This window comes from Meriones unguiculatus, chromosome 1 (assembly GCF_030254825.1).
Source record: "Meriones unguiculatus strain TT.TT164.6M chromosome 1, Bangor_MerUng_6.1, whole genome shotgun sequence".
In the NCBI taxonomy this organism is placed as follows: domain Eukaryota; kingdom Metazoa; phylum Chordata; class Mammalia; order Rodentia; family Muridae; genus Meriones; species Meriones unguiculatus.
In genome coordinates this window covers 6,527,124-6,554,191 of record NC_083349.1, presented here as the reverse complement: position 1 = coordinate 6,554,191, position 27,068 = coordinate 6,527,124, and the positions used below count along the sequence as shown (strand labels likewise).

The window sequence follows — 27,068 nt, the reverse complement described above, 5'->3', positions numbered from 1 at the left end:
CATACTCACCTCAACGTTACCTTCACCATCACAAGTCTTTGTTTCTGAGGCAGGATCTTACTTTGCATGCTCAGGTGGTCCTCCCAAGAACTGCGAATACAGGTTTGAGCAGCTACTCGTCTTGGTCCGTTTTTTTGTTTGTTTGTTTGTTTGTTTGTTTGTTTTTAAATCTACCTGGCTTTGAGAGAACATGTTTATCTGGCTGGACTCAGCAGAGCGCATTAGGCTTAGAAAACTGTTTCCTGTCATTGTAGACGTTTGTGTGTAAACGTGATTGACAGCTGTCCCCATGGTTTTATGACATTCACCTTCAAATGCCTTCTTTTTAAAGTTTCTGTCCCAAACTCTACAGGAGAAATATCTGCGATGACTAGACTTCCTTCCTCTCGAGCATCAGCAGAGGAGCTGGTGAGCAAAGGGACGCCTGAACACTCGCTCAGTGCTGTGCTCACCTTGTTTCCAGATTTGAACCATCTGTACTTGGAAAGGAATTCCATTCCTTTTTTAGTTTGCAAACCACTGATCTAGGTGGTCCTCCAAGATCTCTTCCAATGACACTTGACTTTACCCCCGTTTTTTTTTTTTTAATTCCCCTAATCAACAGATGTTTGATAAGCACCTGACTCAGTAGCAAAGACTCAGAGGCTCAATGTAGACAAGATGCTAATCCGGAGACCTGTGTCTGCCAGGGATGGGGCTGGGGTGTAGCCCAGTTGGTTTGGCGCTTGTCCAGTGTCATCAGGCCCTGGGTTTGATCCCGGCACTGCATAAACCAGGCATAGTGACACACCTGTGATCCCAGCCTTTAGAAGAATCCAAGGTTGCAAGGTCATCCTCATATCCAAGGTCAGCCTGGGCTACTTGAGATATTGTCTTGAGGAGAAAAAGAGAAGCGACAGGCATAAAAAAATACGTCTCTGAGCAAGTTTACTGACATAATCTATGTTCTGTTATGCTCCCCAATTGTTAAAATGAAGTAGCAACAAGGGGCATTCGGCTGGCATGGACTTCTCACTCCAAATGTCCCTTCTCTGCCCAAGACTCACAAGACACAAGAGAAAGATACAACTCAAACTTGTTACAAGTTGAAAAAGCTACATAGATTTTATTAAAATACACATCAGGAACCTCCATTTGCCCTTATTTTGCCAGTGTTGGAAGTCATATGGAAACTAAGCAAACAGTAATTGTCCTGGTGTAGAGAAGCAAAGGCCAAAGGGAATCAAGAGAACCCAATTCGGCAATGTGCCTCACCGCGGGGGGGAAAGGCATTTAGTGTTGTGACCTCAGCTAGACAACAAGGTGACTGGAAACTGTGGTCAAAGGGAACTCCAAACCAGTGGTTCTCAACCTTCCTAATGCTGTGACCCTTTAGTACAGTTCCTCATGCTGTGGTGACCCTCAACCATAAAATCATTTTTGTTGCTAATTTATAACTATAACTTTGTTGTTATGAGTCTTTATATAAATATAAAGGCTATCTAGTAGGCAACCCCTGTGAAGGGGTCATTTGTGGTCATTTGACCCACAAACAGATTGGATCCACAGGTTGAGAACCACTACTCTAAATCTTCCTGTTCTAATTCCATCAAGTTATGAAGTAATCACTCAAGAGGCCACATGTTAACAAGGGAACACCTTAAGAAAAGGTGAGAAACAACAGTTTGCAGGTTTAAAAAGAGCATCGATGTTACTGTTTTATTCACACCAATTAGAATACATACACAAAAATGTGTATTATATGCTGTTTTCAAAAAATTCCATGTTCCATGAGAACCATGTAAATGACATAGAATGTTTCCACTATGTAACAAAAAATAAAGATATCAGCATTCCCAAGGTCTGTTAGGAAATATCTAGAGAAGTTTATAGTAAACAAAATGATGTTACAGAGCAGTCTTCACCCAGCAACTCTAAAGCCCAGGAGCAGTAAATCCGTCCTTTCAAACTTTGGTGCAAGTAAAATTAAACCAAAAGAACAAATCCTTCCACGTGGTTTTCAAATTATAGTGTTTGGGCACTGACACGGAAACCCTGGCTCCCGATGAAGGCCTGTCATTTCGGGGGGGGGGGGGAGTGATCTCCCAACAGGGGTCAGATCACCACAAGGTTTCTAGAAAAAAAAGTGCTTCTTCCTTCTTGGCGAGGGCATCCAGCTTCAGCTCAGCTCAGCTTGGGACGAGGAGGCCTTGGCTACTGCCTGGTCACAAGCAGCAACAGCGCTGCACCAGGCAGCTCAGAGCAATTCACCGGTAGAGTCCAGCATGAGCTTCTTTCCTTTGGAGACAGTCTCACTGTGTAGTCCCGAGTGTCCTGGGACATGCTGTACAGACTATGCTGGCCTCAAACTCAGAGATCCACCCACCTCGCCTCTTGAGTGCCAGGAGTAAAGGCATGTGCCACCATGACCAGCCTCGCATAGAAATCATATAACTACCGTTTCTCAAGGAGTCCAGATTTAAATGAAAATAACATTGTGTTAATACAAAGAAAATAGAAGTTTAATAGCCCATTAACAACAGTTTTAAGAAATAGAAATAACCGTCTGCATGCTACAAATATCTCTTCATTAGGATACACTTAATTTTGATAACTACACAACTAAACAGATCTGAGAATTTTCCACAGCATCATTTTATGGTTGCAGATTTTCTTCTATACTGTCTAAATATGGTACTGATTTTTTTTCAGTATCTTTCTGTTCTGTGCCTTTTAAAAATGCACCTGAGAAGTCTACTTTAGCAACTGTGGCTGAGTCACTTTTCTGTTATCCATCCCAGACACAAAGAGGGATCGGCCATCAAGGAGCCCCTCAGCAACAGCTCTCATGCTGGAACTTCCTGTAAAGGACAAGAGAGTCTTAAAAAAACATCCTCAGCAAACCTCACAAACTCTCAGTACCAGCTGTCTGTCCCTTCTAGTGTGGAGTCAGTCACGTGCTCAACTTTACTAACAATGCAAGCAACTGCCGGAGCTCAGCCTTCAAGCGCAAGTCATCAGACACACCTTCCAATGAGACTAAAAATCGGGAGAAAAAAATTATTTCCCTCTATCATTTGACAATCATGAAGGGACCCCAAAATTCCAATAACACAAACATCAGCACTTACACATTTAATAATGATTAACTCACATGGTAAAATGCAAGTTTGCTCAATGCTGGGGCTGCTCCGGACTGATGTTCATTGTTCGATAAATTTCTTTAAGTAACAGGAGGGCAGTATCCTCAGATTCCCTGTCAGAAATTAAACAACACTTAAGAAACAATTAGTAAATGTTACTATCTACACAGTGGACATAAACGCCACATATGCTATTCCAGTAGCTCCGAGATGGGCAGACCAAAGCAAAGTAGTGGAGCAAGAACAGTCTTTAAGGGTTGTCTGGACTCCAATCAGCTCCAGAACAGTCACGCTGAAACGCTCCTTAGTGATGGGCACATACGTTAGAATGCTTTTAAGGCCTTGCACGCCTGCCATGAAACACAGCGTGCGAGGCCCATCGGTCTCTGGTCAAATGCACATGACACAGTGCCGCCTGGTGGGTAACTCAAATTTTATGCAGATTTAGAAAGGCTGTTAGCAAGTCAGAAATGCAAACTGCTGACCAATTCTTTCTTAGTATCTCCACTCTGAACATAAAACCAGCAAGCAAGCAAGCAAACAACACCTTAAGGGGGGGTGCGTTTTCGAATGTATGAATGAAAATGGGTAAATCTATTAAGTCCATCACAAATGGGCAATTAGTAAAAGACCCTCACCACAGCGAAAACATTGTGCCAGCTACAAAGTGAAGAATACTTACCAATAGCATAAGTGACTCTGAAGGGCGAAAAGATACTCATTAAAACTCTCAATTGGCTTTTCTTGAAGAACATAATCAATCCGGCGGCCTCCGTTTAACATTCCAACCTTTCCTAAGTAGTCCTCATCCTTGGAAAATTCTGGACTCTCAACAATCTTTTCTGCTAGAATTTAAATCATTTCAATATCAAAGTCAATCATTTAATCATTATCCTCTGACTTTAGCTGACTCTCTGGGTTCAGTGAATATAGCTTGACACACGTAGCAACTGGGGAGCTACCAGGCTCACTCCCCATTCCTCCAAAGAACAGGGGAAGAGGGGCTGGTTCCCAGAGAGAAAGGACAGAGAGCCAGCAGCTGAGAGAAGTTGAAGGGGTGAGAGAGCATCGCAGAGAAGAAAAAAGAAATAGAATTAGAACCTGAAAATCACAAAGCAAGATGACCTGACTTTGCATACGGGGTCTAAGAACACAGTTTAGCAAGAGCAGAAGGGTGGGAACCTCACTAAGTCTTCACAAAGCCCAAACATGAACTTAGCTCTCAACTCAATTCATATTCTATCCCAGCCCAAAAAATCTAAAAAAGAAAAAAAAAAAAAAAACTTAAAATTGCAGAGAAAAGCCAATAGCAGGTAAAAGTTAGTTAGCAGGGGCAGCTGACAGGGCAGTTTATCAGGACATGGTCTCCTTTACATGGAAGGTTTATCCAATCTGACAGGATCCGGGAAAAAAAACTCTCCAACAATCTACAAGCACTATGCTCTTTAACATCTTATGTCCTAGAAAACGCTTCTGATAACAAATTTACCTTCAACTACTTGCTTTTCTTCTTCCTCTTTGATCTGATTGACCACCTTCTCCAATTCTTCTTGCAGCTGAGTAGAAGAGGTGTGGGCACGTGCAAATTCGTTGAGTGTCTGCCAAGCACTTTTCAGAGAACTGATAAAGCCCTGCTTCAAATCGGACCCCATTCGAGAAAGGCTTTCTTTCAACTCTAAACAGATACAGATGACACACATTAATCAGCCACTGGAGTTCTGTGCCACAGAAATTAAAGGTTAACCATGTCCTCAGGTAAACCAGGATCTCCTCCTCCTCCCTTAAATATCATTGGGAACTTCTTGGAACCAAGAATCTTCAATGGGGTAAAAATGTTGATTGGGGGGTTGGTTGGGTTTTTTTTTTTTTTTTTTTTTTTTTGAGAGAGGGTCTCACTATGTAGGGCTGGCCTTAAACCTCCTGCCTCAACCTCCAAGTGCTACAGCTATCGGTATGCATTACCATGCCTGCCATTTTTCTGCTTGTTTTCTGACACTTGGTCTTGGAGTTTCAAGCTTAGGGTAATACATCTCAGACTCCTGAGCACTAGGATCACAGACATCTGCCACCCCAACCACTTCTTTTCAACAATTTGATCCGTCCCAAACCTACAAAGTTTTTCTCAAAATGAAGTTCAAACACCATAACATAAATAAAATCCTATACATTTTTACTGGAAACATTTTAAACATGCCTTTAACAGCTGGGTGTGGGCCTAGCACTCGAGAGGCAGAGGCAGGTGGATGGATCTCTGAATTCAAGGCCAGCGCTGGTCTACCTAGTGAGCTTCAGGGCAGCCAGGGCCATGTAGGGAGAATTGGTCCTGAAAACTGTCTTCTTTCTGATCCCACACGGCACAGTGGCACGCACGTGCCCATGCTCACACGAAGACATAACATAACATATAAATGATTATGTTTGTCTTAATTCACTACAGATTACAATATTGTTTTGGCGTGACTTATTAGTACAAAACTCCTAATTCTCTGTGTACGTACACAGCATTTGTTCCTTACCTAAGTGAAGTCTCTTTCTGCCTTTGTGATGTGGAATGAGAACAGCCTTTAAGTCCAAATCTGGAGCAACCATAGGTTCTAACCTGTATGCCACTGGATCGAGCTGCGGGGAGGAAAAGTAGGGACCCATGAATGCTTACTGAAGTCGAGCACACCATAGTTAGGGAGGCACACAGCTAAGCGGGACCAGAGACTGACTTCTCCCACACCTTACCTAGCAAATGGCAATTTTAAAAGTTTTGAACTGTAGGTGAAACTACTTTGCAAGCAAAGCAACAAACACACTTTTTTCCTTTAAGTAAAAGCTTTCTAGTAGAAATACTTTTTGAAAAGTGTTGTCAGCCTCTTAGGATAGAAGCTGAGCTTAAAAATCATGACTGCTATTATTAAGAACCTGAGAATCTCCCTGGAGGAACTCATTTTTTACTATAAATTCAAGCCACTGACCGGATGGTAAATATTGAAGAAGCCTTTGCAGGTAGGAAGGCGGTAGTTCTCATCAATCCTGTCCACACCTCGAATAGTGAGAAACATGCCAATTGGAGAGCCCAAGGCAAAGAAAATTTCCGGTTCAAAGTCTAGTGAGTGGTAAGCAACAGAAACCTAGGAAAAAAAATACAACAATTAAAAAAAAAAAAATCCTTCCAAGGTCACATATACAAAAACCTTTTGAATTTTTAAATGTTCTTGGATCTGTACTAGCTCACAAGCATACAGAAGCCTCTAAGAGACAGATGCTGTGAACTGAGAAAGGTAAGGATTCCCCGCTGTAACTCTGGAGTTTACTGCATCCTCTGCTCTACTTCTACGGTCTAATATAACAGCATAGAAGTGTGACATTAACTATGGTTCAAACTGAAGAACCTACAGTCACTCTGCTTGGGCCCGCTTCTACTCTTGGCCAAGTTTCTTAATATCTATGCCTCTGCTAAAGTTATAAGGTAGAGATCTCCACAAAACCAAATTAAATATAGTGAAGAATAGAAAACCAAGGCCACAGAAAGCGATTATCAGCAGAAAGAGGGGTTTTGATCTTGTGGTCTAAAATAGCACTGGATTGCTTAAAAGGGTTAAAAACTAGAACTAGCTATGTTCCATATGTATTCAACTGTATGCCCGCCTGCCCCACCCAACCCCCAAATGCATTGGAGCCCTGATCTCCTGCAGCATAAAATGTGACTTTACTTAGAAACAACCGATGACGAGAACCAAGTCCATGTCAGGCTGTTATCATAAGGCCTGAGCAGCAAGCCTTGCCTACCAAGGAAAGGGGAAGCTGGGGCAGAGCTACAGGAGAGAAGACAATGTGAGGACACAGGGGTAAAGAGGTGAAAATGGAGGTCTGAAGTGACGCACGGATTACTGATAAAGATGGCTGGTAAACAAAAGAGAAGCTGGGGACAGACAGGAAGATAAGGAAGGCGTGGCCTGCAAGTTTCAGACTTGACCTACTAAGCGCCCTCACCTCCAGACTGGGAGATAACAAACCATTGTTGAAAGCCACCCGGGAAAGCCACTGTTTTTCACAGCGGTCCTCAGAAGCTAACACATCATTACAAGTGAAGCTAGAGGAAAACCTATATAGGAATGTATTGGTAATATGCTGCTCAAAACAAAACATTATACACAAGATTTCCTCAATTTTTGTTAAGATATGTCTGTGTGCTAGCTAGTCTTATATCAACTTGACACACAAACTAGAGTTATATGAAAGGAGGAAAACTTAATTGAGAAAAAGCCTCAAGATCTCGATGTAAAGCATTTTCTTAGTGACTGATGGGGGAGGGTCCAGCCCATTGTGGGCGGGGCCACTTTTGAGCTGGTGGTCCTGGGTCCTTTAAGAAAGCAGGCTAAGCAAGCCATGGGGAGTAAGCCAGTAAGAAGCACCCCTCCTTGGACTCAGAGTCAGCGCCTACCTCCAGGATCCTTCCCTGTTTGAGTTCCTGTCCTGACTTCCTTCATTTCACAGTACTGTAAAAGTGTAAGCTAAATATAACTCTTTCTTCCCCAACTTGCTTTTTTGTCATGGTGTTTTGTTGTGGACATTTTGGTTTATGATATATAAACATTTTTTTTTTTATAATTCCAAGTGGGAGATTTTAGTTTCTCCACTCCTGTTAATTGTTTCGTGTAGAGCGTGGTCTTTGCCAGCTGAGATTAGTTGAATGCTGAGGCCTTGAAGGAAGAAGCCCACAGGAAGAAGGGGTGGTGGCTTGGAGGAGACAAAGAAGGACTGCTTGCTGCACTTGCTGGTTACCTGGACTTCTGGATTTCCTAACCACGGATATTGATATTACCCCCAAAAGGACATAGGACCCTACTCAGCAGGAAGAAATTTCCTTTACAACCTTCGTTTTCCCCTACCTGGGACTGGGGGATCAGAAGGGAGGTATAAGCTTTAAGGAACCCCCAAATAAAGTAGTGTTTGAAAAACTAGTACCTATAGGTGGCACCCACTGTGGGGCTTGGAATGCTGGAAAATCTGGTTTCTAATGCTCTGGAGGAGAAAGCAGGGTACAGAGAAATGAATATACTGTTTCAAGATATGAGCAAAAGGTTTACTGCAGCTGCTATTGTGCTTTCTCTCCCACTTTACTCCTAGAGGAGATCTTCTGGTTTTGCTCGATCTGCATTGTATTTTAAAGAAGGTTGTGAGAATGGTTGAACTACTGGAAAAGTTGTGAGTAGATATATTGGGCTTGAGAAACAAAAAATGGATAAAAAAATAAATAAAAAAGTAAAAAGTAAAGCAGGGTTCGCTCATTTTAGAAAGAATGGCAGAGTTGGCAGTGCAAATAGAAAATATGCAGGTAGAGGTTGAAATGCTTGGAAAGCAAAAATGCCATCAGTAAAAAGGGAGAACACCCGGTAACTAAGAGCCAGAGTTTCACAAAATTGCCACCCTGGCCTGCTCCAAGCACTTCCGGTATCAAGTTTCCACGGCCTCTGGGCAGGCTTGGAAGGCAGAAAGAGCTCCAAGAAACAAGAAGGCTGCTTGGGTTCCCCACTCTTGCTCCTGATTGTTGCTGAGACAGTTTGAGGGAAGAAGTTGGAGATCTTCTGAAACAAAGATTGGACTTCCCCCAAGAAATATGATGACCCTGACCAGCAGGAAGTAGCGAAGAGAACTTGTCCCCTCTCCCACTAACCTTTTCTCTCTCCTACTTGGTGTTGGAATGTTGGAAGGGCTTAGTGTGGAGTAGGGAAAAAGAGGATTAATTAAGAAAGGTAAATAAAAGTTAAAAACCAGTGCCAACAGTGTTTCATCGAAGCAAAAGCAATCCTAAGCAAGACAGTATGTAAACAAACCCTCAAACAAGTTTGGAAGGATTGTTCAAATAGTTAATAATGGTTAGTTATGGCTAATGAAAGTTTACCGCTGTCTTTTAAAAACAAACAAAAAACAATTATTTTGCTGCTGGGTTTGGTGATGAGAATCTTTAATCCCAGTACTCTGGAGGCAGAAGTAGGTAGACTCAATGAATCTGAGGCCAACTAGGACTACAACTAAGTCCTAGACCAGCCAGGGCTTCATACTGAGGCCTTGTATCAAAACAAACAACTTTTGTTTATCTGTTTTTCATGGCTTTCTGGCAATAAACAATGCACACTGTGGTACTTTTTGCATTACCCAACAACCTCCTGTCTGCCTACCTCAGCCCACCAACCACAGATGTGGCTTGTGTCCTGGGTTGGGTCAACCAATCTTTACCTTTCTGAGATAAGACTCAAATAAAAGTACTCTCTAAAGGTCCAGGGAGATGGCTCAGCAGTTAAAACTAAGTACTGCTCTTCCAGAGTGCCAGAGTTGAGTTCCCAGCACCTGCATTGCAACCATCTATAACTCTAGCTCCAGGAGATCTGATGTCCTCTTCTGGACTCTGCAGACACCTGCACTCACACGTACACATACCACCACCTCCACACACACACAGGATACATAATTAAAAACTGATCTTTAAAAAAAAAAAAAAAAAGGAAAGCACTCCAAAAACTAGACCTACAGTATTAGATTCCTAGGGTATTAAAGAAGATGTTGAGACTCATAGCCAAACTTTGGGCAGAGTGCTCCTGATGAGACCTGGGAAGCTAGGGTCAGATGGAGGAGAGGAGGACCTCCCCTATCAGTGGACTTGGGGAGGGGGATGGGAGGGAATAAGGGAAGGAGGATGGCATTGGGAGGGGATGAGGGAGAGGCCTACAGCTGGGATACAAAATGAATAAACTGTAATAAACAAATAAATAAAATTTTAAAAAATATTGGATTCCTCTTCTCCTATGGATCTACCACTCCAAGAAAATGATGAGTCTAGTTTCATGGAGTGAGAGAGGTGTGCTGTGACCCCAAGGGTTACAGAGCCCTTTGGTGCTGGCCCCACAAGGAGATAAGGAAGCTTCCCTCGTTGTCAGTACTTGCTCTGGTTTGCTCATGCTTGGAAAGACTTTTTTTTTTTTTTTAAAGACGGGGTCTCATTAGATTACCCTGGCTGAAACTCACTGTGTAGACCAGGCTGGCCTTGAATTCACATAGAGCCACCTACCTATAAAGACATGTTCCATCATTCCTGGCAACAAAGTAAGACAATTTGAGGCCAGCAAGACGACTCAGCAAGAGTAAAGGCGCCTGCTACAAAGCTGGAGGGTCTGAGTTGGAGTCCCAGGCCACACATGGGTAGAAGAGAACAAACTCCCACAGGTCCTCCCATCTCCATGTCCAGTATCATGGCAAGATCACACACACAAAATAAATAAACACATGCAATAATAATTTTTTTTAAAAACCACACTATTTGTGTGTACATGTTTCTGTGTAAAAGTTTGGGCATATGCATGCCATGGTGTATAAGTTACAGGACAACCTTGGGTGTTAATCCTCTCCTTCGTCCTTATTTGTTGTTTACTTCTGCATATGCCAGGCTAGCTGGCCTATAAGTGTCTAGGGATCCTCCTGTCTCCACCCCCTGCTCCTCTTAGGAGCACTGGGATTCCAGAAGTGCATACCACACCCAGCTTTGTACAGGTTCTGGAAACTTGCACTCAGGTCCTTGTGCATGCTTGACAAGCACTTTTCCCACTGAGCCATCTCCCCAGCCCTAAAATTAAAACCTTTAGGAAGGAACTGGACTTAAAAGCCTGAAGAGCATGTATCAATGATCGAGTTCCAGGCTGTGCTTTCTGAACTCTCTTAGACTAACAGGTCCCTATATGAGCAGGTCCCTATATGAACAGGTCCCTGTATGAAAGAGGCATAGTCTAAGGGTATTTCAATACTCTGTGCAACTCAAATAAAAATATGTTTGACTATCTTACTAAATGTAGTGTTATCAATGACTTGTTCACTTTTTATAGGAATTTCCACCAGGACAACAATTATTAGTAGCAGAAAACATAAAATGAGTGAATACAGCTAACTGCTCACACAGAAATGTGCATATTCTGAACATGATTTCATAACTCCAGCCCTTTGTGTTGTTAGCAATTATGAGACTAATACTACAAATTTATGAATACTGTAAAAACTAAAGAACAGCTACCAAAGTTAGAGGACATGTTAGAGGACATGCTCTAAATATGTAGCATCTCCTGAGCATTATCAAAGAGTATAAAATGTTTACTAAGAGAAAACCAGCTCTCTGTGCAGTTCCAAATGCATGTTATATAGCTATTTTCAAACATAAAGCCAGACCAAATGATAAATACGCACTTCCAACCTAAAATGTTAGTTTCGTCAACATGTGCTCACCTGTCCTGTGCCGACTTCAAAAGACTCATAATCAACACGTACAGACGACACACAAGCCCCAACTGAAAGCTTCCTCTTTGATTCATTTGATTCTGAAGAGGGAGAAGCCATTTCCTTAGTTTTCTGAGTACTCTCATCTTGTCCTTTTGTCAAAGCAGCCATCACTGCCTTCTTTTCTGATGCTGCTTTTTTCTGCTCCTATGAAACACCAGAATAGTTTAAGACAATCTTGAAGAAAAAGTCCAGTTCTTAGGTATCACCACAAGATATACTGGCATGCAATTAAGGAATTCTTAGTAATTTAGTCATAGTAACAACACTGGGATTATTGGGGGAAAGTACTTCTTAACAACAACATTTACTTTTGAGGTGAGCATAGTGGTGCACACCTTTAATCACAGCACTCAGGAGACAGGCAGATGGAGCTCTGAGTTTGAGGCCAGCCTGGTCTACAGAGGGAGCCAGCGCTACACAGAGAAAAGTTATCTCACAAAGAAAAAGTACTCTTAATAGTTTTACTTATGTGTATCCATGGAGCGGGAATGACAGGACGATGCTGCCACCATGCAGGTGCTGGGAACCTAACCTGGCTCCTTCTATAAGAGCAGCAAGCTCACTTAGCTGCTGAGAGATCTGTCCAGCCTCCTAGGAAAATGCACTGTCATCAGGAAAGACATGCCACAATAGCTATAATAAACGGTATAATTCTTAGAAAAATAAAGATTAAACAAACAAAATAAAAACAGCTAAAGTTCAATCTAATATTGCCTATTTTACATGAATTTCAAAATTATTAAGTATAAGAGGGCAGATACAAAACAGTACACTCTGACTCTTACAACTGTCAAGGCAGAAACATTCTGTAAGGAATACAAGCACACCAGCACTCGCTGAGAGGGAGGAGTTAGTAAAAAGCAAGAGAAGCACATATCCTTTTCTTGTTTTAGGTACTGAGTATCTGCTCAGGTACTCAGCTGTCAAAATTCACCACCCAGAACACTCTAAGAGCTATGAATTTCCGCAAGTAAACAGCAAACGCTATAGGACAAATATATAATGCTGATGAGACGAAGCCCATTCCCAATGGTTGATAAGCACACCCTGAGTGCACACCATATCAAGAGAAGGCACACATATGTCAAGGTGGACCTCTTTATCCAGAGGGGCAAAGCCCCTTGCTCCCTAGGCTGGGAAGGATTGTGTTCTTTGTTTAACAGCAGCCAAACAAAACAGTTAGCTAAAATGCTCTTTTCTAATAATTAATTCCAAAGTGCTAGGAAAACAGGAAAGTAGTCCAACTGGTTAACAGGAAGGACAATGAAGTCAAAGGCCGCCCGTCCGCAGCCTGGGTGACCAACTCCACTTCCGTTATTTTGCACAGCTGGTTATCTCACCCCTTGTCTGGTATGCAGTGGCACATCCTGAAACCTAAAATCTAAACTTCTCAGGGTTCTTCCAGGTACAATTTGCTTTCTCATTCAGCGTTACCTTTTACTATATTCACAGAATTTAATATTCTAGGTGCTAAGAGAGAGAGCTACCTAAAGAAATTATGCATTGACTTACTGCCACAAGCTGTTTAGCTCCCCTAGAGTCATTGGCAGCAATTTGATGTGCAAATGAACCCACATTTACAGAGGTAGCTGACAATATTCCCAATCCTAAAACCATTCCTTTTCAAATGAAAATGACAAAGATGGTTTACAGAGGGAACAACAGAACCCAGGCCATGCATATTTGATATCCTTGTTAAAAGACAACTGGCCAATTTTAGTCCCATGATTTCAGTGACAGTAAGTAACTAAACAGTATTATCTTCTTCATCTGTCAACAATTTACCTGTAAACAACACAAAGCAATCAATGCAAAGTGGCTGGCAAAGTTTCATGGTTCATCTGAAAGCAATTACATTTGAATTTAAAAAGTGAAATTATACTATAGATCTTTATTCATTTCCAAACATGCTCAAAATGCCATAGCTTATATATCCAAGCAATTTATCACTGCAATTTATAAAACAGGTTCCTTCTAGAAGCTTTTCAAAGAACTTTTCTACTTTTAAATCTTTTATTACAGAAAAAATTAAGGACATGAAGCAGAGCGCCTGAAGATGTCACTTCTCGATCCCTGTCTGTCTTGCCCACGGGCCTGGCCTCACTTCTGGGTATGGAGAACCAACTGTGCCCACATACAGAAGAAGGCCAGCACACTCCTGAAACAGCCTGTGTTGGACCAACATTCTCATCAAGTAATATTGGATCATTCTCTGCCCTTTGGGATAAGATCATGTCTGTGGATCTGCCCACAGACTGCGGAGAGATTCAAGTTCGTGAACTGGAATTGGAGCATGATTTATTTAACATACAGGGAAAAGGAAAGACACCTCATAATCTCACAGCTTTTCTTAACCTAAAACGTCTTGTGAGCTGTTCTCTTCCCATCCCATCCCAGATTCATACCACTTTCATCTTTCTCAGCAACTGAAAAATTCCAAGTGCTGCTTCTGATAGTTTTCAACACAACCTCTAGCTTTGCCCTCTGCTCTGTGTACTGTAAACAAGTGAATTCCAGTGTCACTCCCCTGGCCTGCACAGGTTCTCCAGCCATGTCCTTAGACACTGAACCACGGGATTTACTGCTACTAAAGTAAAAACATAATTCAATCTACAAGAGGGGAAAAAAAAAAACAAGACAGCTGATAGTGAATTTCTCAACTTTAAGATTTGCAAGGCTTTTTTGTTTGTTTGTTTTGTCTCCATATCATCAGACAGGCCCTAGCCACCAGCAAGATACAGAAAGTAATCATTTTTAAAAACAGGAAAGAAGGGCTGGTGAGATGGCTCAGAGATTAAGAGCACTGGCTGCTCTTCCAAAGGTCCTGAGTTCAACAACCAACAACCACATGGTGGCTCACAGCCATCTATAATGAGATCTGGTGCCCTCTTCTGGTGTACAGGTGTACATGCAAGCAGAACACTATGTATAATAAATAAAAAACTTAAAAAAAAAAAAGGCAGGAAAGAGCCAACATATTTAACAGTTCATTCACTATAGAAAATACAAGTTCATGAAATTTGATAATATGACTTATGAAAGACATTTTAGTGTTTTTAGTTTTCTAAGCAAGCTAAAAGCATAGGGATGTAATTCAGTCAGTATAAAACTTCTCTAGCATACACGAAGCCCAGTATTGCATAAACCAGGCACGGTGGTACATGACTGCGATCCCAGCACTGGCAAGGGGACTGCAGGATTAGAAGCTAAGGTCATCTGAGGCCAGCCTAGAATACATGAGACCCCTCTCAATAAAAATATGAAATTTAGACCAACGGGAAGAGTATGTGCTAAACTCTAACATGACAGATTCTTAAACAAGTCATGTACACTATTTCATGCTCATTCCACTCCGTGAGGAAAGAAATTACAGTTCTGACTTTAATTGTTTTTATTTCAACTTTATCATCTCTGTGTGTGAAGGAGAAATGGATATACACATCCCACAATATGCATATGGAGGTCGGAGGACAACGTGTGAGACCAAGCTCAGGCAGTGAGGCTTGGTGTCACACGCCTTTGTTCTCTGAGCCATCCTGCCAGCACTTGGCTCCCATTTTAGCAATGAAAGAAACCAAGGACCAGAGAAATCAAGTCAGTGCTCATGAATGTGCTGTTAGTAAGCAGTTTCCCCAGCAGTCAGAGCCTCTCATTCATCCATTTGTCAAGAACTTCACAATTTTTTGCACACAGAAATCCTCAAATGTCAGTTTTAAAATGAAAACTAGGGCTGCAGAGATGGCTTAGCAGTTAAGAAGACTTGTTCCTCTTGCAAAGGATTCTGGTTCAATTCCCAGCACGACATGGTGGTCCACAGCCATCTGTGACTCCAGTTCCAGGAGATGTGACACTGTCTTCTGACCTCTATACCAGGCATGCACACAGTACACACACATACGTGCAGACAAGCATCCATACATATAAATCTTTTAAAGAATTTTTAAATAAACTAATTAAAATGAAAGGCCCTTTGTCCTGGGAACTCTCTCTGTCCCAGGAACACCAAGTCATTCAGTTAGTGCAATGTGGACATGGCCCAGGCCCAACTGGAAGCTCAGCTTCCATTACTGTGCTCCAGGTAAAAGTTAAAGAGTTTACCCAACCAAATACTACAAGGTTCCAAAATGAGAGGCAGGCATAGTGGCTCACACCTATAATCGCGGTGCTCAGGAAGCTGAAGCAAAAGAATCATGAGCCCTAGGCTAGCCTGGACTATAGCATGAGATCTTGCCTTTTAAAAAAGGAGGTGGGAGGGACAGGTTACAAACTGTTAATTTTTCTTGAGGGCAGAGATGAACCTTACCAGTTTGGCTGCTTTAAGTTTTACGAAATTGGCTATCTTCTTTCTGGGCCCAAGGGGTATCCCCATCTCCTTCAGGTCATCAACTGTGCACATAAGCTTTAAAGGGAAACAAAGAACACATTGATTAACCAATCTAGAGACAGATGAGATCAAAGTGGGATACAGACAATATTAACAGACTCAACTAAATCAACCAAAAAGCCTATCAACATCAAAAAGCTAGGGCTCTCTGTTTTAAATAATAGATTTTTTTTTTAAGCTTTACAATGTTTGGCCTCAGTTTACTGGTAGAGCATTTGCCTAGCACGTGTGAGGCCCTAATTTCAATACCTAGCACCACAAAAAAAAAAAAAAAAAAAAAAAAAAAAAAAATTAGCCTCTTCATTTAAAATTTTATTATTTTTAGAGCCGGGGTTGATGGCTGAGTACTTTAATCCCAGTACTCGGAAGGGAGAGGCTGGCGGATCTCTGTGAGTTTTGAGACCTACAAAACTAGCACAGGACAAGATAGAGAAACCCTATCTTGGAAAAAAAAAATTCAATTATTTTTAAGAGAAAATATATTTATGTCAGGCAAAATTCTGAAGCTATAGTGTCAAATATACAATGAATCTCTCCCCTTAAATCTTTCCTGTCCATTCTGGTCCCAACCATCCAATTCTTTCAGCAACAACTACTAGCAATCTACCTTCCCTGCAGAAATCCCTCACATGCATACAACATGCTGCTCTGGTGTATGTCAGCCTCCAGCTGTTCTCCTTCACCCAAGTCCCTAACAGATCATGACAACATCTGTCATTCAACTGCAGAGTCCTACAGGGGCTGCACAAATGACTTCACCACACCCTGTCTGTGTGCACTGCGGCTGCTAAGGTCCCACAGTGTTAAAAACTGTTCAGGGAGTGTCCTTGTAGGGGGTCCCAGAGCCTTCTTTACAGAAAACAATTCTAGCAGTAAAGCTGGCAGGGCAAAGGGCACACAATTTTATTTTGGAAGCCATTAGAAAGCTACAGAGACTGGCCATTTACATTCTCAGCGACAAGAGTGTAACAGTGCCTACTCCTCCTCCCCCTAGCCACACGGCCTGTTATCACTGACCCGTCATCACTGACGGGTTGAAACCAGTGTCATGTTACTGTTAGTTGGCCTTCCGGACTTGTTCTTTCTGGCACTGTTACTTTCTTTCCTACAAATCATGCCCTTGTTTTCGCCGACTACCAAAGCTCTCTTACCTATGTCCAGGCGTTTTCCCTAATCTACCTCTGGCCAATGGGTACTGTCATGGTATTCACTGCTTTGACATTCTTGCTCGTGCATATGAATGTGCTCCTTGGGTGTATGTATGTGCACCGTTTGTACGCTGGTGCCCACAGCGGCCAGAAAACAGCACTCGATCCTGGAATTAGTTACAGGCAGTTATGCGCCTCAGCGTGGGTGCTGGGAACCAGACCCCAGTCCTCTGCAAGAGCAGCGAATGTTCTTAGCCATTGAGCCATCTCTCTCCCCTAGAACCCCTTACTTTATGTTTTACTCTGTTTACTTTACTCTATGTTTTTAAAAGTTACGTTTCTGGCTTTTGTGGAATAAATTCTGATGTAAGAGCACTTAAATCATTCTTCAATTTTTAAGCTTACACAAAGGAACAATAATTTTAAACAAAATAAATCAGGTTATTATCAGTACCAGAGATTCCATATCAATCTTCTCCTTTTCAAAAGTGCTAATGTAATCAAACAGGCTTAGTGCTTCAAGGGTTCCATGCAAAGTCAGAGGTTCTTCATTTTCAACGTCAAGGTCACATGGCTCATCTGATATCAGCTTTGACTCTTCAGGTATCTTAATACAAAGGAGAAGAAAATAATACAGACAAAAGTCCCACAAAATGTCCCCTGAAATAATTTTGCTCTACAAGTAATTGTAATTTTAGCATTCTGACTCTTTCACCTGGACTTTAACGCATATACATTTAGCAAATCATTCATGTTCTCATTTCCTATAATGTACTTTTAGAAATCCTAAGCCTTCACATTTACTTTATAATCTATAAGAGAAAAAGTGAGAAACTCGTATTTTTAGAGATGACATCTCACTATGTTGCCCAGGCTGGTTTTGAACTCATCGTCTTTCCTCTGCAGCCTCCAAAGGATACCCAACTCTTCTACTGCACTTCTGAGCCTCAATGTATTTTGACAATTGAAAAATTACAGGAAACAGTACAGGTTTTGGAGACTCGCTCAGCTCCAGCTCTAACCTTCAACGTCAACAGGGTAAATACAGACTTACCTGCTTTTCCTGAAAACTTGGCTGTTTCATAACTCCATTAGAAACAGCCACAGACCCCGGAGACCTACAGGCATGCGTATCTTTTTGATTAGACAGGATGTCAAACAGTATCAAGGAACCTGAGAAAAAGATATGCTTTTTAACAAAGTGCATTACAACAAAGTTACACCCAGTATTTTTCAAAACTAAATAAATCCTCCTGCTTATTTTCAGTTTCTGGCAGAGATCGTACAAAGATGAGCTACTGATTAAAACCTGACAATCAGAGCCAGTGAGACGCCACAGCCAGTAAAGGTATTTGCCGTGGAAGATTAGCAACCTGGGCTAGATCTCCAGAGCCCGTGTGTGTTGGTTCTTAGGTTTTTGTCTGCCTGCCAGGAGCTAGAGTCATCAGAAACAGGAACCCTCAACCAAGAAAACACCCTCTTCCGACTGGTGAAGATTCATGTGGAAAGGCCCAGTCCACCATGGGCAGTGTCCTCTCTGGGCAGGTGATCCTGGGGTGTGCTAAGCAAGCCAGGAGGAGCAAGTCGGCAAGCAGCATCCCTTCATGGTCTCTACTTCAGTCCCTGCTTGCAGGTTCTTGTGTACCCAGGAAGACCTGCCCTGACTACAGCTGTAAACTAAGAGGCCCTCCCCATCCCACATTGCTTTTCAGCATGCTGCTTAGCAAAGCAACAGGAAGCAAACGAAGGCACAATGTAAAGGTGGAAGGGAACTGACCCTACAAAGCTGTCCTCTGACCTACACACAGATGCTGTAATACCCATGTCCATGGGTATACATGTGAGTCTTGTATATGCTCTAAGTTTTCTAGCCAGAAAAACACAAAGCAATGTCTGAACAAACCAAACAAGCAAATCTGAAATTACATGGGCCAGCTTTGCCTATATATTTTTTAAAATAAATATTTAACAATGACAAAACACACACAGCCTAACAGGTAGAGAGATGGCTCAGTGGTTGCTGCATCCCATTCTTCCAGAGGACCTAAGCTCGGTTCCTAGCTGCATACGCAGCACTTTACAAGCACCTGTAACCCAGCACCAGAGATGAGATACCCTCTTCTGGCCTCCAACTACACCCATGTACACATGGCACACATTCAACAGATTAAAAAACATACGTGTAAATGAAATCTTAAAACAGCCCCAACAAAAAAGCCTTGCTCTGCTACTGGACATGAAGAGCAAAGGCAGTCTCAACTGAAAACTTTCATCCTCTATTCACAAACCCAAGCTCTCTAAGTTTTGCAGCCAAACACAAAGCAACATCTGAACAAACCAAACAGGCACATCTAAAATTATGAGGCAGCTTTACCTAAACTGTGACCTGCAACCGAGACCTTTCCTTTGAAGTTTGGGTTCCGACTCATAAAGAGCGAGTACAGCCGGTTTATCTCCACTCCCACTTTCTCCACAATTGACTGACAGTAGGTAGGGCTGTTATAAAATAAAATATCTAGCAGAGTTTCATTGGTAAAGTGCCGAAATCGACCAATACTTGGCAAGGTAATTTTCTTGATATTCCTGTTTTAAAAGAAAAAAAGTTACTGTCAGTTACCTTCAACCTCTGGATGTTTAACACTTTAGATTTTTATTTCTGAAAAAAAAAGTACAAAGTTATAGATTATATGCTAATTAGTACAATCAACCTGTAGATGTCTCAGACTAAGCGCTGATTTTGTTGGCAGAATTATTCATAAATAAACCAAGATAAAGCAAAAAAAGAAAAAAGTTATCTGTGCCATAATTACACTCTAAATTTCAAGATTCTACAATGGGCTTCTATGTCATGTGTGACTTGACTTTTTCAATTTTAAATAGAAAAGACTAATGTCCCATTTTCTTCTGACTAACTGAAAATCAGGATGCCTGACAAAAACTATGGCTGGCAGAGACAAGAGGCTGTCACACTTGGAAGATGGGAAGAGTGAGCTGAGACAAAGCTCTGTAGGGCAGCTTGTGAGTTCCTGAGGAAGCAAGCACCTCACAGCTCAGTCGAACGTGGCCAGATGCTGTCTACAGGACTAGCTTTGCAAGAACACAGGCCCCAACACATCACAGTGGTTAGTAACTAGAAACATGCTATTGGCCACGTATGGCAGCATAAATGTTATCTGTCCCTGTAGTTCTGAAATGGGAGCATTCAAAAGCGAAAGGGGAATTTCTGTCACAGGGCCCGCTATGAGTGCTACTAGCATTTAGTGGCAGTGACATTCGGGTGTGAAACGACCTACAGTTTAACAGCTTCCCCACCAAGAAACCACGAATCTAAGTCCAAAACAGGGGCGTTCACCGCACCTGGGAATCTGAGCTCAATTTCCAGAACCAAAAATGAACTCACGTTGTCTAAAATTCCCTATATCCTTAAGTATTCGTAATAGGAATAAACACACAGATATACACAGAGAACAGCCAGATAGTAATGGTACAACTAGCATTTCAACACATCAAAGCAAGTATATAATTAAAGAACCTTATGTGCTGAAGCTGGTAAAAGTCATTTTGCATTACATTTTCATTCGCCTCTATTTGTAACTACTCTGAAAATCAAGTTATTAAACTCTACAAACCTGTCAACACCTGTGGCATGCCCTCCCAAGGCACTATGCCAGTGAACTGGAAGGAACTCCACTCTGCTGACTTTCCCATCATCTACAGACTTCTTGAAGTGTGTCTGCAGCAACTTGAGAGAAACCACCCTAAAATCATCCACTTAAAAAAAAAAAATCAGGAGATAAACAGATTATCTTAGCTTGATAGCTAATTAATTAACTGAAATGTGCTGGCATTTTGAATAAAATAAAGATGTTTTTTAAAAACGATGAAAAAGTAGTAAATGAACAAACACCCTACTGATCGGAAGTGCTTTTTAAATTTCGTCATTTTAGAGCCCTAAACAATTGTAACCACCTCTGTAGGTAAGGCCAGAACACTGGCTCAAACTCTCCCCTTAGCATCAGGTTCCAGAACCGAGTGTGACAGTAGAGAACTTACCTTCAGCCAAGGCCTTTCGCCACCTAGCACTAGAGCTCACAGTGACACGCGCACACCCGATGCTTGTGAGAGCTGAAGGACACAAGGCGTGCGACATGTGCTGCGAGTGCTCAGCCAGGAAGGCTGGCTGCCAAAATGCTCAAACGATTCTCATGACAGCTTTTAATTCTTCAGAATCCAGATGTTATACCATCAGAGCAGATCCCTACCGACCCCAGAAAGCTCTTACATAGTCCCCTCAGCCAGGAACCATCATTAAATGAATACTAAAGAGCCCTTCTATTGGTACCCAGATTCTTCTAAGAATGAACTGTGACTCACCACATTCAATAATGCTTCGAAAGCGCAAGTCACACACAGGCCCAATGCCATGTACCATGAACACCAAATGGTCAACTTGAGGCATTTCCCCTAGTAAAAATAAATAATGAAAATCATCACCATCAGATACACATATACACAAAGCTAGGAGTTTAGTACTGTTAATTAAATTGTTGAATTCTTGATAGCCTTTTTATCATAAACTAGCCAAAGAAATCCACTACCCTCCCAAACAAATCTCTCTCATTACCCTGTTTCAAATGAGAATAATCTGTCTATCTTAGCAAATAATGCCAAACTAAATGGAGAGGGAGAGGAAACAGGTTCTACCTGTTCTTCATAAACCTATGGATCTTCCATAATGTGTGATCTTTTCAGAACTCCACAGGACTGGGATGAAGGTGTATCTCCGTAGTATAAAGTGTATATGAACATGGCCCTGAGCTCAATCCCCTGCACCAAAAAATAAACAAAACTAAAAAAACTCCCCAAAGCACTAAGCCTGACAAGGACAAGCAATCTGACAGTATAAAACTTTAAAATCTTTGTTCCCCAAGTCCTTCCTCTTAACTCAAAATGTTCTAGGAGGGCCAGGCATGGTCCTGCATACTTTCAGCCCCATGCATCACTCTTGGAGGCAGAGGCAAGTGAATCTCTGTGAGTTGGAAGCTAGCCCATCTATGTATCAAGTTCCAGGCCAATCAGAGCTCTACACTGTAGCCCTATCTCCAAGCACAACAAAGCAAACCTCTCGGAGGAGGACTTGACCAAGAACGGCCTCCATGGGCTCATATATGAATGCTTAGTCACCAGGGAGTATAACTGTTTGGGAAGAATTGGATGTGCAGCCTTGGAGGGGGGCTGTCAGTGAGAATGGGCTTTGAGGTCTCAAAAGCACATGACAGCCAGTCTTTCTCTTTACCTTCAGAACAAGATCTAAAGCGCTCAGCTATTTCTCCAGGCCATGACTGCCTGCGGCCATGTTCCGCACCATGACGACAGTGGTTAGTACTGACCCTCTGAAAGCAAGCCCCCAATTAAACGCTTACTTTTCATTTTTTTTTAATTTTGGTTTTTCGAGTCAGGGTTTCTCTGTGTAGCCTTGGCTGTCCTGGACTCGCTTTATAGACCATGTTGGCCTCGAACTCACACAGATCTGCCTGCCTCTGTCTCCCCCAGTGCTGGGATTACAGCCATGTGACACTGTCCCAGCTAAATGCTTTCTTCTATAAGAGTTGCCTTGGGTGTGATGTCTCTTCACAACAATAGATCAGTAAGTACGACAAGAAATATCGCCAAGAAATATCGCCAAGTTAAATCTATTTTTCTATACTACATCCAGATCTCATAATACCAATTTATCTTATTTTATTAGACAATGAAAGTATACGTAGTATCAAAATAAAACTTGCTCTTCAATGGCATAAAAGTGGAAAACCAAGTGTGGTGATGCACATCTGTAACCCCAGCTCTTGGGATGCCGAGACAAGAACTGCTGTTTTAGGCCAGCTGTGGCTACACAGTAAAGAGCTGTCTTAAGCTGGAAAGATGGGTCTAAGTTAAGATTATTTACTCCTCTTCTAGAGGACCCAAGTCAGTTCCCAATACCCATATCATGTGGTTCACAACTGCCTATACCTCCCCTCCACTTCCAGAAAATGTGATACCTTCCTCTGGCTCCCTCAAGCATGTGTACACATGAATAAAAAAAAATAGTAATAAATCTTTCAAAAAGCCAAGTTTGATAGCTTATAGCTATAATCACATCACTTAGGAAGCTAAAGCAGAAAGATCTCTGTGGAATTAGGCAAGTTGGTTCTACATATCAAGTTTCAGGCCAGCCAGGGATACACAGTGAGGTCTTGTCTCAAAACAAATATAAATAAATAAAACAATCCTCCAAAAAACCCAGGGTATGATGGCTCATGCCTGTAATCCCAGTGCTTGAGAGATAGAGGCAAAAGAATCAGGAGTTCAATGTCTGCGTTGACTACACTTGGTCAAGTTTAAGACCAGCATGGGCTAAATGAGAACCTACCTCAGAAAAAACGATACAGAGACTTGCTAGAGGAAATTAAGCATACATCCCTGCACAGGGTTGGCAAACTAAGACCCTTGGGCCAAATCCTGACCATCGCCTATCTTTACAAAATGTTTTACAGAACCCAAACACATCAGGCAGTTCTGGGTGCAAAGAAAGCTGGGTAAGCATATGCCAAAGAGCAAGCCAGGAAGCAGTATTCTTCCATGGTTTCTGCTTCAGGTTCTGACCCTGACCCCCTCTCAGTGAGGGACTATAAGCCGTGGGATGAAATACTCCCTTCCCTTCCCAGGGGTTTTCTGTCACGGTAATTATCACAGCAATACAGCTCAAACTAGAACATCTACAAAGTCAGAAATCATTTCATCTGTCTCTTCATAGAAATAGCTTGCTAGCTCCTACAGGAGTAACACAGACAACCAAGGTTTACAAGCACAACCCCCAGGGGCTAGATAGATGGCTCAGTGTTAAGAGTAATGGCTGATCTTTCAATTCCTAGCACTCACATGATGAGTTACAGCCATCTCAACTATAATGGGATCCAATGCCTGTGCTAGTATGTGCAGATATACATGCAGACAAAGCACCATATATATAAATACATAAATAAGTAAATGTTAAAAAAAAACATAATGCCCAAAATTGGCACTTTTTCAAAATAACTTACATACACACATATTTTAGAATCCATTATATAGATTTGTGTATCTTAAACAGAATTCCAAAAATGAAGACATAAAAGTAATGCAATTGTGTTGTGAAGTGCATGTAACCCTAACACTTGGGAGGTGGAGGCAGGAGGGTCAGGAGTTAAGCCTTTCTTGGCTACATACCAAGTCTAGGCTGAACCTGGGTTATATAATACTCTGTCTCAAAAAAAGTAATACAGGAATGTAATGTGGCACCTGCCACTGAGCCTGACCACCTGAGCTCCAAAATGCCTCCTGAAAACTGTCCTCTGACCTCCATATGTATGCCATGGCACACACATACCACACACATGCATACACATTATACAAAACACTCACAAATAATTCAAAACCTTTTCATATAAAGATAAAAATGAGCAGAGCATGGCAGCACACACCTTTAATCCCAACACTCAGGAGGCAGGTGGATCTCTGAGTTCCAGGACAGCCTAGGTTACATACTGAGACACTGTATCAAAACAAAAAGAGTTGTAGGACTGCTGGCCCAGTGGTTCAAAGTGCTTGTTTTGGCAGAGAACCCAGGTTCAGTTCCCAACACCCACAGGGTGGCTCATGACCAACCCTAACTCCCAGGGGATCTGAATCCCTCAAAGACTGCTGTGGGCACCAGGCACACACATGTTGCAAATTAAGCATATGCAGGCAAAACACTCACACACAGTAAGTAAATAAACAGATCTAAAATGTAAAGAGGGACAGTCATTTAAAAAGGTAGAAATGTGCCCAGCAAATGGACTTTCCTCTTAAGCAAACTAAACATACCATCAGGAATCTCATCAAGGTTATCGTCAATTCCACGCTTGACAACTCTGGGCCTTGTCTGTCCATCTTGTGTTGTCCCCCATTCATCTGGCACTGAAGAAGGCTGGAACTGGACAATAACCTTCAAGACACAAGATTATGACAGCCTCATTAGCAAAAATTATTTCCCTCTATAGGCTAAGCAGTATTTGTTGGCGGGGGGAGTTAGTTGTTCTCAAGATGGGGTCTGTTGTAGATATAGACACATTTTTGTTTTGGTCCCAGCTGTGGGATGTGGGACTGACTCCGAGAGTCCACAGCAGTGGACTATTTGCTTCATGCAGGCTCTGAAAGGAGGTCTTTGCCAGCTGTAGATAGTTTAAATCTGAGGACTATGAGGAGAAAATAAATGCCAGAGCCCAGAGAGTGTGGGAGTTCCAAGAAAGAACAAGGCTGCTGCAGCTGCTTACTCTCTGCTGCTCCTGGTTGCTGTTGTGAGACAAGAAGTTGGAGTTCTCCTGAAAGGAAGATTGGGTTGGCTGCAAGGAACTGGACGACCCTAACCAGCAGGAAGCAGCTAAGAGAACTGTGCCCCCCTCCCACTAATCCTTTCTCTCCTACCTGGTGTTGGGGTATTAGAAGGGATTGGGGTGGAGTTGGAAGAAAGAGATAAAAGAAACTTAAATGAAAGTTTTTGGTTTTTGTTTTTAAAGCGCGCCTACATGGTCTCACTCCACATCCCCTGACCTGCTCAGAACTCATTATCTAGACAAAGTTGGACCAGAACCTACAGCCATCCTCCTGTTGCTGCCTTCCACGTGCTGGGATTTAGGAATTTACCACTAAGCCTACTTCATAGTTGTGTGTTTAATATGAAAAGTTCTATGCTTCATAGTATAGACGTTATAAAGGAGGTAGAACTATCCCCAAGCAAATTCTGTAAAGGTCTTGCTACCATTAACCATCAAAATAACATATCATTACTTCAAATGATAATGCTGGAAAATCATACACCTAAGTCAAAAGCAGTATATATTGATTTTTTTTTCCTGAGTTTGATTCTCAGCACAAAAATGGGATGGGATTATAAATGACAGAGAGAGTGTGTACAGAGTGTGTACAGATATAAGATTTAAAAATTGAGGTAAAATTCCAAGAATGTACGAACTATCTGCAAGAATCTGTCTTAAAAACATATCTAAAAGAATCCTTTTAAAACGGCAAAAAGAATCCTTTTAAAACGGCAAAATTCCCAATTAATTACAAATTCCATTTCAGTGACAAAAATTGGACGATTCAAACAAACAAAAAGCATACCTTTTTTTGGTCTTTTGAGACAAAGTTTCTCTGTGTATCCCTGGTTGCCGGGAGCCAAGACTATTTACTGAAGCCAAAGCCAAATAGTGAGCAAAGGTCATTTAGTGGAGACCTAAAGCTATTTAATGAAAGAGTTACCTAGGACCCTAAGTCATGGGTGATAGATTTGTGAGAACATCCGTCTGTTAGTTTTAGAGCATCCGTGAGCTATCTTAAGACAACATCCTTATGGTATCTTGCAGGTGTAATATTCAACCCATGAAAGCACTCTTGCTATCTCCTGCAGCAGTTATTTAGCCTTCCCCCTTTCCTGCCTTTTCCCTATATAAGTTGGGTAAAAATCTCTAATAAACGAGGCTGTGATCAGACAAACAGACTTAGCCTTCATTTCTTGCGTTTCTTGTCTCCCTCCCTCATTCCTTCCATCCCCCTCTTTAGGAACTCATTGAAGTCCCAAGGGTCGGGACACCTGGCTGTCCTAAACCCTCAACTCTGTAGACCAGGCTGGCCTTAAACTTGGATATACCTGCCTCTGCCTCCTGAGTGCTGGGATTAAAGGCTTGTACCACCTTGACCCAGTTTTTAAAAAAACAAAAACAAAACAAAACAAAAACCTTTTAAGATGAAATCTGTTCTACTAAAATAACTGATTTAATTCAGCTTTGTATTATACAGAAATTTTTCTTTAAAAAAATATATATACATATATACAGGATAATATATAAAAACAAAGGTTCTGAGAGTAACCCACAATAGAAAGTGGAGCCTCAGAGGCTTTTTGTTGTTCTGTTTTGTCTTTGAAACAGGGTGTCATTATGTAGCACTAGCTGGCCTAGAACTCACTATGTGAGGCTGGACTCAAACTCAGAGATCTCAATGTCTCAGCCTCCAAGTACTGGGATTAAATACATGCAATAC

The 27,068-nt window shown here is 41.8% G+C and overlaps 1 protein-coding gene across 2 annotated transcripts in view; it reads right to left on the bottom strand.

Moving 5' to 3' along the window:
* Window positions 1-1,075: 1,075 nt before the first annotated feature.
* Sec23ip (SEC23 interacting protein) overlaps window positions 1,076-27,068 on the bottom strand; it is a 41,965-nt gene continuing 15,972 nt past the window's right edge. The window contains exons 6-19 of one of the 2 annotated variants that reach the window (XM_060380887.1): window positions 24,855-24,975; window positions 21,342-21,431; window positions 20,597-20,738; window positions 19,342-19,550; window positions 18,022-18,140; window positions 17,422-17,574; window positions 15,739-15,834; window positions 11,382-11,579; window positions 6,086-6,241; window positions 5,639-5,741; window positions 4,612-4,797; window positions 3,805-3,964; window positions 3,134-3,235; window positions 1,076-2,840 (exon numbers count right to left, since the gene is read on the bottom strand). In XM_060380887.1, coding sequence (XP_060236870.1) covers window positions 3,154-3,235; window positions 3,805-3,964; window positions 4,612-4,797; window positions 5,639-5,741; window positions 6,086-6,241; window positions 11,382-11,579; window positions 15,739-15,834; window positions 17,422-17,574; window positions 18,022-18,140; window positions 19,342-19,550; window positions 20,597-20,738; window positions 21,342-21,431; window positions 24,855-24,975 — 1,815 coding nt within the window. In that variant the 3' untranslated portion in view covers window positions 1,076-2,840; window positions 3,134-3,153. Of the gene's footprint in view, window positions 2,841-3,133; window positions 3,236-3,804; window positions 3,968-4,611; window positions 4,798-5,638; window positions 5,742-6,085; window positions 6,242-11,381; window positions 11,580-15,738; window positions 15,835-17,421; window positions 17,575-18,021; window positions 18,141-19,341; window positions 19,551-20,596; window positions 20,739-21,341; window positions 21,432-24,854; window positions 24,976-27,068 lie in introns of both variants that reach the window. The other variant, XM_060380881.1, reaches the window with a different exon arrangement.